The 12,889-nt window shown below is 39.7% G+C and overlaps 1 protein-coding gene across 3 annotated transcripts in view; it reads right to left on the bottom strand.

The window, feature by feature from the left end:
* Positions 1–4,566: 4,566 nt before the first annotated feature.
* The window catches only part of YTHDC2 (YTH N6-methyladenosine RNA binding protein C2), a 35,911-nt gene continuing 27,588 nt past the window's right edge, over positions 4,567–12,889 (bottom strand). Inside the window, exons 25-31 of one of the 3 annotated variants that reach the window (XM_053408628.1) lie at positions 12,057–12,349; positions 10,493–10,555; positions 9,647–9,824; positions 8,295–8,498; positions 7,078–7,260; positions 6,679–6,782; positions 4,567–4,841 (exon numbers count right to left, since the gene is read on the bottom strand). In XM_053408628.1, the coding sequence (XP_053264603.1) occupies positions 6,702–6,782; positions 7,078–7,260; positions 8,295–8,498; positions 9,647–9,824; positions 10,493–10,555; positions 12,057–12,349 (1,002 nt within the window). In that variant the 3' untranslated portion in view covers positions 4,567–4,841; positions 6,679–6,701. Of the gene's footprint in view, positions 6,783–7,077; positions 7,261–8,294; positions 8,499–9,646; positions 9,825–10,492; positions 10,556–12,056; positions 12,350–12,889 lie in introns of all 3 variants that reach the window. The other 2 variants (XM_053408627.1, XM_053408629.1) reach the window with 2 other exon arrangements.

Genomic DNA, 12,889 nt, shown 5'->3' with positions numbered 1-12,889 from the left:
TACTGCAATTTGAAAAACATTCCTTCACAGGGTATCCTGCCAGAAGAAAGGACTATCATATACTTTTATGGCTTGGGTGACCACTCTTTTATCAAACATCCATTAATCTCTTTGTGCATGTATGTGGAGAGACAGAGAGAGAATGGTTTCAACAAATAAACACCCTTTATAGAACACTACTGCCTTTTCAGATAAGGAACAATGCACACACCTGCTAGAGCTGATAGATAAAGCTACTTTAGCAGTCTGAAGTTGCAGCAAAATATCTACCCCCCACCAATGGTTTGGGCATGTGCAGTTAACCATCTGTGATAACAGCTATGCTGCAAGGATGTAACTCAACAAGTTCTTTTGATTATATGCTATATTTATACTTTCTTGACTTCTGTGGTCAATTTTGTTGTTGTTGTGTATTCACCTCTTGCAGATTAAAGCAATGCCTACCTTTATGCCAGTTTCAAATCCTTTGTTCAAACACGTTGTGTGATTCCATCTTATCAAGCTAATTTCCCAAGAGATAAGTACAGGGGAATGGATGGGAACATGAGCCGCTTGTAAGTGATATCATCATATACAGTGGTACCTCCAGTTCTGGACGGTCCGGTCGGATCCCGAGTTTTCCGCAACCTGAGGATCGCTTCTGCGCGTGCACGCACAACCAAACCCGGTAAAATACTTCCGGGTTTGCTGTTTTCGCATCCTGAAGTTTACGTAACCAGAGGGTTACATAACTGGAGGTACTACTGTAGTGTATATTATATTGCAGGAAAAATGTAGTAGTAGTAGTATTTCCACAACTTTTTGCATTTAAGTTTATATGAGCCCCCACCCACAACTGAGTGAGTAGCCACAACTGAGCACCTCTATGTCCCTCTGACTTCAATGAAGGCAAATTAAGCAATGGGTGCAAATTTCTGTATTTACGCGAATCCAATGTGCCATCAAATCTAATACGCACCTCAATTTTCAAAACCTTGAAACCAAAAAAAGTATTTGCTGGTGAATGTAAATGCGCCATCAAATCTAATGCACACCCTAATTTTTATGACGCAATTTAGCCTAAAAAGGTGCACATTTCATACTCATAAATACGGTAAGCTGGAAATAACTGACATACTCAAGGCTGACTGTGTGGCAAAGACAGGTTGATTCTTTGCTAGACTCCCAAACGCTCCTCAGTTAGTGTGTTCCCATAGGTCAGTGATAGGGCACATCCAGAACACTCCTGGTTCAATGTCTGCCACCTCCATAGGGATGGGAAAGTTTAAAAACCAGGAAAGCAGCCAGATGAACCAATGGCATAAACTGGCACAAGGTCTTCAAACCTTTTGAGTTCCTCCAGAGCCTATTTCCACAGTTCAAGCTATGATAGCCCTTTAAGGATGTTAATAACCCAGTAACTATCATGAAGGCTGAAGGTGGTTTTCACAATGAAAATCCCTACCAACTATATAAAAAACTAGTTGCCTTATCCTGTCAAAGTGGAATAACTGAATGAATGCCTTTCCTCGCAAGGCTTCTCATGAATTAAAATTCATCTCAGAGGACCTTTCTGAATCCCATCCGCACTGAAGCAAGGCAGGTGATGTCCAGAGACAGATCCTTTTCATACATGTTGTACTAGCTAAGGACCTCCAAGAGGTTTGGAGTTTGCCAGACATCAAGTTTGACAACGTTTTGGTGGCAGGCAATCCCTTTTTTATTTCCCCAGGCCTTTTACATTTGTGATTTTCAGTTCTGCTTTTTGCTGGGTATGCTGTTTTGTTGGGGTTTTGGTTTTTTATTGTTACACGTTTCAAATCTTGTTATAAGCCACTCCGAGAATCCTCTGGATTAAAGAACAGGGAGGACCAATCAATAGGGCTAAAGTGGGAGCACAAAATGGAGCTTTGCTTATTATGGGAAGGGCAAGCCTCTGCGGAGAGGATTTGAGCTATGTTTAGAAACACTATCAAGGGAAGGGCAGAATCTGCAGCCTGCCTTCGGGCTCTGGGTGGCCCAGCCCTGACAGGGATCCTGCGGGAGGATGCAATGTCTACGCAGATATGCTACATCCTTCAGGGTTCCTTAAAGCATATAGGACCATATACAGGTTCACATTCACCTCACAATGGATGCTTTGCTTCTTATATATTTGTAGTCAGTGGACCATAAATAATGTTTCTCTTTGTACAAATATCATTTGTGTCAGGGAAGATACCAAATAACCAGGGAGGAGAGAGACTGAAGGAGGTAGTTCCTTTTTTTTCATGTGAAAAGGGCATTCCCTATTTTAAAAATTTATACAATAGCACCACCTAGCACGGCACTAATATTTTCTGCACTACATCAAGGATGTAACCATGTTGCGGAGTTGAAACAAAGGTTCACAGATGCTTCTAGAACTTCAGAACATTACCAACTGGGGAATGTTTCTTTAAGTTTGTATCATAGATGCACATCTTAATTTAGCAGAATATTGGTCTGAGTGGGTAAGCCCCTACTCATAAACACACACACAAGGAGGCAAGTCAGGTTTGTGGCTTTACTGTGGAATACATTCTGTCCTTTAGCTTTGTCAACGGTAGTTTTCCAGTGTCAAAGACCGCAATCCTAAACACTCTTTGCTGGGAGTTAATCCTATTTAACTTCATGGGTCTTGCTTTTGTACAAATATACATAATGCTGGCTCCGCGCTGACTGAACAAAGTACAATGAAGACCACCACTAAAAGACAGAGACCCCAATGATCCTATTTCATCCAACTTCTGTATAACTAAGCAACTGCTTAATATCATACAGGTCCTCTCACCCCCAAATTATGCAGATTGCCTGGAGTGCGATATATTCCCAAATATTGGCATCCCAAGATGGAGTGAATGCTTCTGCTTTAGAAATGTGTCGGTATATTCTAGAACCTTCCAAAGAATGCAAAGAGCAAGGAACAGATTCACTCAAAAAAGCAAACAGATACCAAGACTGGTTGCCAGTGCAATAGTAACATAAGAAGAGTATTTGTATTCCACATTACTGTACAAAAGTTTTGTTTTGTTTTTTTTTCATTTCTCCTCATAAACAGGGTCAGAAAAAAAGGGCGGGGGCTTCAATTACTTCCAAGAGAAGATGCCAGCATTAAACCTAGGGGCATTTCCAGAATGGCTTGCAGGGGCAAAAAAGCAAACATGCTTTCCTGTATAAGAAGTCTCAAGGGCTTGGGCTAGCCATGGAAGTATCACAGCTTGAAAAGTGCTTTTGGAGAAGGGTTTTTTAAATTTTCAAATCGGAAAGAGTAAAAACTGATTTTGAGAAAAAAGTTCCATGCACGTAAAGGAGGCTCCCTGGCAGTTGAAGCTGCCCAAAATCCTCTATCCAAGAATTATAAAAGGCCAGATGTATTGTAGGCAAAAACCTTCTTCAACCAGGCCTTTGGCTGATTAACATCCAATACCCTTTTAAATGTGTTGAGGGAAGGGTTTGTTTTTCGTATTTTTCTTATATATTTTGTGTTTTTTATATTGCATTTTTTATGTTGTGAGTTGCCCAAAGATCTATGGATGAAGAACGGTATACAAATTTAATAAATATAAAGAAATAAAAAAAGGCTGTTGACAAGGCAAGGTTATTAAATGAGCAAAGCAGGATAGTCTGTTAACTGCCACATACCACCTAGATCAGGTATTTTTCACTGAAGTTCCCGCTTGTAATCCTTGGGACTCAGGTCTTGCCTCTTATCTCCTGCCACAGCTCTTCAAAACAGATCATGCTTTTGCTGCTTTCATTGTCACTGGAGAGCTCTGCTAGCTCCACTACCTAAGCCTCAGCGCTTTTCAACTATGCATTTGTTATTATTAAACTGTTTGTTCTTCACAGTGGTACCTCAGGTTAAGAACTTTGCTTCAGGATGAGAACAGAAATTGCGTGGCGGCAGTGCAGCGGCAGTGGGAGGCCCCATTAGCTAAAGTGGTACCTCAGGTTAAGAACAGTTTCAGGTTAAGAACGGACCTCCAGAACGAATTAAGTTCTTAACCCGAGGTACCACTGTATATGGAGCTAGAGAAGAGAGAGCTTCATTGATACACTCATATTTTATCCATCTTTGTTGTGACCCGTTTTGACTGTAATGCATGCAGAGAAAGAGGACTGGCTGTGAAAGGAACCGGGAACTTTTGGATTTTGAGATTTAGATAGGCCAACCCATAAAAATACATATGGACAGTAAAATACATATAGCAACTTGATATGTACACTTAGGAAGAAATATCTTGATTTCCAAACACTTGGAAACAGCTTTGTCTTTACCTATCATACTCCCCTAGTTTTCAGCACTATAGCCACTTTATTTATGAGCACACACCTCTGTTCCAGAGGAGAGCAGACATCACAGGAATCAGATTCTTCGCTAGCTACTCACCTTTCGAAAGACAAATGAACAGTGAACTATCAGTCCAGGACATAATGACTGCTTAACCCTGTAGCAGTGACTAGGAAAGGAGGACCCTTTAAGCTTACGCAGAATTAAGTCGTACTATGAAAAAGATTATTCAGCTTTTTAGAAGTCGATGAAATTCACTAACAGGAATAATAAACCTGTGTGCATGTAAACTTTATTTAGGGGAGGAATGTACATACAACCCAACCATGCTGACACTATATTTTCATATAACTTATTATTATTTTGTGCTTTAGAAATATCTAGCCTATAGCAAAAAAGCATGTAACTGATCACATTTCCTTTGTACCCGAGAGTAGCTGCACCTGAATCCTGATCTTGAAGACATTTAGAAGAAACATGTAAGACAGCCTTCTTCCTAATTTCCTTTTTAAGCTATATTAGGTTACTGCAGTTTGTATATCAATGGTACCTGAAGAAGAACTAGAACAGAATCATTATTGTTGCTATATACAACCTGACAATGAATGCAATTTAACAATCAGATGTGAAGAACTAATTCTTGGTAGATATAGTGCTTTGATAACAGGTTACTCTCTGCTGTAGAAATTGCTCCAAAACACCAATCAGCTAAAAACAAATGGCTTTATTCTAAATACATCTTATTTCGAACTTAAAACTGGTAAACTGGTAAATGACTGGCATTTGTTAGTAAAAATTAACAAGAAAATGCGACGAGATGTACAGAGGAACTCAATTACACATGCTCAAAAATCACAAATAAGTCAATCTATACATGAAAATGTAAAAAAACCCTTAACAATGAAATGCAAAGCCAAGAAATTCAAATCCCAAATTCAGGTAAAAGCTAATCCACTGTAGTTTTATCCTTTTATTAGTGGTTTGTGGCAAAGAATTGCCTTTTTAACATTCTTAACTTAGAAGACTGCTCAGTAATTAAACCATCCCTGTTCAAATGCTCTGCAGAAAAGCTGATTTGGCCATCGTGCTTTTAAAAAACGAAACTACAGGAAAGAGACTGAGGGGGGGACTGTACAAGCAAAGTACAACAGATTATATATTTGCACAATGTAGGAGGGAGCTATTTAGACAAATCAAGTCAAAAGAAATATGGCAAGTGAAAAAGAAAATCAAAAGGACACACTACAAGGAACTTGTAGGCAATTTTGGGAAGGAGAAAAAGGTTGCTGGTGATTGTTTTAAGAGGAAGGCTAATCGAAACAAAATGGTTCCTTAAAGATACCTTTCCTTCAAAAGTGAAGAGGCTGTTCCTGATGCACCCACTACGAGCAAAGAATTAGGAAATCCATGCCCATTTTTGCAAGTACATAATGGAAACAGAATAAGGTCAAAATAAAAACACCCCAAAGCCAGCTTTCTGACAAAAGGCACTCGTCATTTAAATTGGATTTAATCTGAGGGGAGGAGGCTCTTTTCACGGATATGTCTACTCAGTGTTTTAGTCCAGTAGCAGAAGGTGTTCACAACCCCTTCAACTTCGAAGCTGTACCTCCATTTATTTTCCCTTGAGCCTTGTCGGAACAGGATTCCATCAAGATGAATATTACTCATTGTTCCAAGACCTACTACTTTAAATTACAACACTGTTAAAATTTCAACAGCAGCTTTGGTCTGCTTTGGTGACCCACCATTTGGAGTTTGGGTGTCTTAACATTTGAAACTTCAAAGTGAATGAAAAAGAACAAACGTCTCAATGAAAATAAGAGCAGTCCACATTGTTTCCTTCAAACCAGAACACAGAATCAAATCTAGTCTGTGCCAGAGGAGTGCTGCTGAATGCCTGCAGCCCATTTCCCTCAGGAATTTCCTTCTTTAGGTACATTGATGATCTTAGCACATTATCTATTTCACAGGAGGTGGAACGGTGGAGGAGAACGACAAAGTTTTAAGTCTTTATTCATCAAACAAAAACTTCTGCTTAATTTTGGCAAATGACAATGTGGTTTTCTCAAGTGACCACTCTGTACATCAAGCTTTTTCTGGAGGAGCATTTTAAAACACAGGAAATTACTACGCTGGCCTTGCAATCTTCTGCTTCACTTGCCTGCTCTACTGCCTTTCACTCTGCATCCTCCCTGCACAGCTGTCACCCTGGTGCAGTATTTTAGCTCCACTTCCCCCTCTCCTAGCCTTAAAATCTAGTGACGTGTGGATCTATCCAATATTACATCAATAACCACTTGAGAACAGCTACTACTTTCTCTAAGCTTCACCAACAGGGTTAGAAAACCTTCAAATTCATTCACATTCTCATCTGGAGAGTAGACCTCAAAAGTTGCCCGTCGTATTTTCAATCAGCCGCATTTTTCTCTCCTAAAGGAATACGGTCCCAGAGCTGCAGCAACTGTTCACCAACCTGAGGTTCCAGTTCCTACACCAGGGAAGGGGAGAAAGTGACGGCGTTATAAGGCCCGGCTATAAAAAGGAGACCACTACATGGGAATGACAACTAGCCTCAGTAGAGGCTGCTTCAATTACAAAGCCCAAGTTACGTCCTTCACTCTACAGGGAAATTTCTTACATCTTGGTGTTATTTTGAATAGTGGGATAAAACTGGCCATTACCGGTTTTAAAATTGAACTATATTCTTGACAATGAAGACGGAGGGAATCAAGTAATCCATCCTTGAGCATATCCTTGTACTCAGAGCTGTAAAATCAACATACCTGGCCATCTCGACTTATTTGTACTTTCTTGTTGTCGTTCCAAGGGTTGAGTAAGTGATGAGCAAACTGAAAAGGAAGACTTTCTTTCCGGATCCACTCCACCTTGAATACTCCTCCTAAGCCAGCAGAACCCCAATCCTGACTCTTCTCACGTCCAATCTCTGAAGACATTCGAGCAAAGCCCTACAACACATTTAAAATGTTAGAATCTAAATAAAACCAGTTTTTACTCTGTATTAAACGCATCAGGTGGTATCCAAATCAGAGTAGGACCATTGAAATAAATTAACTGAAGTCCATCAATCTCAATAGGTTTATTCCAAGTATGGCTTAGTTGGATAGCATCTATTCTCGATTAGTAGGGGGGAAAACCTGATAGGTTTATGGGGTGTCTTTTTATCCCAAGCTGACTTCTAATATGTCTTGGGGGAGCAGGATATCCAAAATAAAACCATGTGTGTTGTGTCAGGAGAAGAATATTTTAATATGCTTCTCTGACCAGTTTTTGCTTGAAAAAACCCAAAAACCTTTTTTTTTACCTCAATACATTAATTCATAAAACAGAAACAGTGTTTTAGAAGTTGTTTTTCTATATCAAGCCAAATTCAAATGCTTTGGTGCGGCAAAATGTCCCTCAATAAAGCCATGTGTAGTGCTGCAGAATGAGGCCACTTCGCTGCTTATCTGGGTTGTTTTTTGCTTGAAAAACCACATGAATCTTAGTACTGTCTGGGGTAAAGATTCATTTATAAGAGTCAGCTGTTTTTCTTCAGGTGCTTAGTTGCCGCAGGTGCTTTTTGTTTACAAAAAAGAAAATGTAAATGTTAAGTGGCTGAAGTTTGGGGATACTGTTTACTACCATGTTTGAGAATACTGTTTACTACCATGAAGATGAAAATATGTTAGGAGTACATTGTGGATCTAGTTCTGTATAAATGTCACTCCCGGGGTGGATTTCAACCCCTTTTTTCATGTGAGGTTGCCTGTTTCTAGTAGGTTTCAGAGCCTTATTAAATGCCAGTCCTTTGTCAGATCACAACTTGGGTCCTTGAAAAATTAAGAAATTAACTCTACACACAAGTTGCCTATATTACGTCACTGGAGGAAGGAAAAGGACAAATTATAGAAAGGTAAATGTTGTGAATGTAGCAGATGTTGTTATAGTCTGGTAACAATTTTGCAACATACTCATCAACTTCAGTGTATCAATTTCTCACCTGAAAGTGTCCTGATCCCTGAACAGAAAATACTAAGTAAACAACACTGCTCTCCCAAAAGGCTCGATTCAGTTTTCGCTCATTACTTGGGGTTGTAGACCAAATCCCCTTCTGCTGTGAAATCTCAAGGTTTCTCAGGTTGCTGCTTTTCATAATGAAGTATCGAACTGGCATATTTGGTCTTGGAGAAGGAGACTTGGAGCCCTGCAAAAACAGATACCTTTTGTGATGTTTGGACACACTCAAACCCACTATGTCCCAGCAATTAACAGTAAGACCACAGCTGCACTACCTGGGGATAGGCTATGTTTTGGCTGGGTATTACATAACCAAGAACCATGGTACAACTTGTGGTTTTTCTGGAAAGAGATAAATCATGACCACAGATCTGAAGGTAACACTAAGGTTCAGCCCCGAGTACCATGGCAGAAGCATAACTGGAAGAGGAGTCTTGCAGCTGCAATCTTGTCTGCAGAAATCTACATGTTCATGCATTTGCACTAAGCCATGGTCTGTCTTAGCATTATATGAAAACCAGGTCAATAATTAGACACTTGTGGTTTTTTTTAAAGGTATTACCTTTAAAGATATTTTTTAAGGTATTACCATACCATTCTTGTGGAAAGTAGTACAATAGTTGGTATCTTTGATGTCAAAGGAATGCAAATACGAAACGTTGCAAATTAAGATAGTAATGCAATGTTGCAATACATCAAGTTGAATGTTATTGGGATCTCTAGCACAACTACAGTTTAGGGACAACCAAGCAGCTCTGCCCCTTCTGCCATCTGCTGTCAATAGGTCTCTAGAAGCAGCCTGTACATTTAGGACCAGTTCTTGTTGAATCCCAAAAATCTTGTAGGATAAATGTACAGGTCATATTTTACCAAATGAAGTCAGCTCTGGTATCTAAGCAGAGCTGGTTTTCTGGCTCTTAGGAGAATGAATCAAGCACCATTGTCAACCAAAAGTGAATTGAGGAGAGAACAGGATTATACAAAAGCAGTCAGCTCTTTTAAAACTATGTTTTTAAACATTTCTATGGCTCTTGATTTAGCTTAAGATCTACCGATCCCTTAATTTTCTTCAATGATTCTCAAGGTATTTGTGTTTCTGCTCTACATATAGACACAAAAAACTCTGAGAGGGTACTCCTGGTTCAAGGTGGCAAAGAAATAAGCCATACAAATTTATCTGAAAGAGCTTAAACCATGTACTCCAGAAAAGGAAATCAAACCAGCAATATTTTCAAAATGTTTTCACCTCCAGTGTACTATGTCTCATTTTATTATTTCAGCAAGCAGTCAGCAGCTTCCAAAAATTTAAAACAGGACGAAGAACAGCTACTGTACCTTCCCAGATGACGGAGGAGAAGGACTGGCACAGGGGCTGGGGAAACTGCTGCTGTCTGTAGATTTCACAGACGACTGGTCTGACCTATCATCTGTGCTTCGTTTGGAATGCAAAACGCTTCTCTCTTTGTATTTCAGGGGTTGGTGAAATGCTGGAGATGCAGACTTCATTAGAACTCTGTTAAGTTGAAAGCAGAAAACCATGTTTAATGGGGATCAAGCAATTCTAGGGAATTGATAGGAGACCGTGGCTCTCCAGATGTTGGGACTGCAACTCCCATGATCTCTGACCATTGTCCATGTTGGCCTGGGTTTGATGAGAGCTGGAATCTGACAGCATCTTGAAGAGCCACAGGTTAGCCTCCCCTGCTCTAAGAGGTTTCCTGAAGATGCCATCTGCTCACACTTATGGGGTTACAAACTCTGGTCGACAGGCGGAAGCAGTTTTTCTGTATATACTAGCAACCCAATATTCATCAAAAAGCAGCATAGGGACAAAGGCAAGCAAGGATAACAAGTTTCCAGACAAGTTATTCAGCAGCAGCAGCAGCAGAATGCACAGCAGCCGTTTGCCAGTTACCATTGAGATTTATCACTGTGGAACTAGGTATGAGAAGGCAGACTGGTGTAATGGCTGCTAGAGTCAAACAGCACCAATGCCTTGTTATTTCCTTCCCCTGTAGTTCATATGAGCAAGTAATTTAAACTTTCTGGAAAAGGGACAGTGCAATTCACTATTTTTATATTTCCTTAGTAAGCAATCTATTCTATTTATTTTTCTCTTGTCAAACTGCCTTGTACTCTTTGAAGTGTGCTTTTTAAAAGCTTTAAAAATCGGAACGTTACCTTAATATTGTATTGTTCTGTTCTTTGTTTATATCATAGCTTAAAGTTGCTTTGGGGGGATTTCTGAAAGAGAAAACGGCTATATATTTTCAAGTTGTTTTAGAGACATTTTACAGACATATTAAAGACTAAGTTCATATTACGCTCAAGTCCTTCATAAATATTCCTTTGCTTTCCTATATATTCGTGGTTCTTGCTGTTTGTTTTTAAATATTGCAGAGAAATAAATACAGTGGTACCTCGGGTTACATACGCTTCAGGTTACACACTCCACTATCCCAGAAATATTACCTCGGGTTAAGAACTTTGCTTCAGGATGAGAACAGAAATTGTGCTCCAGCGGCACAGTGGCAGCAGGAGGCCCCATTAGCTAAAGTGGTGCTTCAGGTTAAGAACAATTTCAGGTTAAGAACGGACCTCCGGAACAAATTAAGTACTTAACCTGAGATACCACTGTACTGTTGAACAATAAGCTTTTTTTGTTAACGCTGTTTATTTTTTTAACTACTCTGTTAGCCATCAATGTTGTGTGAAAACTAATTTCAAAATTATTAAAAATCGTCCTGAATATGTTCCAGTATTGTTAGATTACCTTTTTAATGATGCTGAAATTATATTAAGTTTGAACAGTAGCATACTTGTGTCTGTTACACATGACAATTCTTATTTTTAGCAGTATATTCTAAAGTTTAAAAAACCTCATGTATGTATGTGCATATATATATATATATATATATATATATATATATGCGTGAGAGAGAGAGGGAGTATGTGCATGCCCCCATAATAGAAAATGGGATTCCATGAAGTATCTTTACATATGAATTTTTGTGTTTGTAAGTCTGCCCTCCTCAATGGCCTTACCCGACCAGGCAGGAGAGGCAATCTTGAAAAGTTCAGAGAAGGGAGACTCAAATAGGCTTCGGTCCAGTTATCCCTATTTTGTCCTAATGCATTTTAGTAAAGCTTCAGATATTTTGGTCAGTAGAAGCAACAAGTCAACCAAAATGCAAGGAAGATTTAGGCAGGCATAGAACCTCAGATTTCACTTCTGTTTGCAAAAGACGCACGACCACAATATGACTTTCTATGGGCATGCGCTGTCAGACTAGGTTAGGAGCCTAAACACCAGTCAAGAACAGAAAGGAACTCTCCCTCCATCAAGAAATACAATGTATTAGTTTGAGGTGACCCAACTGTGGGTTTGCAACTGCTGAGGGACAAGCAATGAGTGGACACAGAGAAGAGAGCTTATGCCACCTCTGGTCCTCTCCTGCTAGGGAAAAAACTACAGCTTCATCCCTTCTTGCTACTTGTAAAGCAGGGATGGCCAACCAACAGCCCTCTGTATGTTGCTGAACTACAATTCCCATCATCCCAGATCACTGGCCACCCTAGCTGAGGTTGATGGGAGTTGGGAGTCTCAAAAAATGTGGAGGGCCAAGGTGAGCTTTAAGGCATACAGACACCTCGCGGGGTTAAACCCTTTGCACACTATGTGTTTCCTATTCACGGCAGGTACAGAGCACAGTACTGCGGACAGTACTATCCACTAGATACTGACCTTTCAGCATTAAAAGCATCGTCTGCGAATTCTGCTTCTGCTGAGCTTTTTCGGCTAGTGTTTGATCTCCATGAAGACGCTAGAGGAAGTTCTTCAGATGACATGGGTCTTGGTCTTTGCCCAATTCCCGAAGGCTGCTGTAGACCTGCAGACTGTTCTTCAGTGCTTAAAACAGCAATGATTGCTCGTATGGTTGCCTCATCAACTTGAGACCAGGGCTTTGAAGGAGCTCTCATGCGCCGTAAAAATAAACTATGCCATTTTTGCCTCAATTGCAGGAGTAGGCTAGCAGCCTGTAATAAATATAGTTTATAATTTTATATATATATATATATATATATATATATATATATATATATATATGTCTTGGAGACCCTTCCAAGAACCCTTGGTGACCCTTTATTGATTATAAGTGTATTAAATAGTTTTGATAACTCCAGTACTTTGAGGAAGTTTGATGTCAGCAACATGATTCCTGAAAACATCCTTTTGTTCCAAAGTATTTGGAAGATTTTTTTTTAAAGTATTTTAATTAATACTTCATTCCTCTGTTATATCTGTAACCATGCTCATCAGCAAAGAATTTCAAGTTTTTCAACTGGGATGATTATTCTCATAGTGATAGAGGAAGAACTGGGATAGGTCCAGAATTAAACTGCCCCTGCATGGCTTTCTTGCAGCACCATTTACATAAGTGAAAGGACATGAATGGCAAAGGAAGAGGGAGTTCAATCTAAATCAACATCAATAAATGGTTGAAACATCTGCTCTATCCACCCAGGCGAAGTGCACAGGTTTATGTGTCCCGCCCCTACCTCCAACCTCCATACAGT

The sequence above is a fragment of the Podarcis raffonei genome, chromosome 11, assembly GCF_027172205.1.
Source record: "Podarcis raffonei isolate rPodRaf1 chromosome 11, rPodRaf1.pri, whole genome shotgun sequence".
Lineage (NCBI taxonomy): Eukaryota > Metazoa > Chordata > Lepidosauria > Squamata > Lacertidae > Podarcis > Podarcis raffonei.
This window is presented reverse-complemented; position numbering and strand designations above follow the sequence as displayed.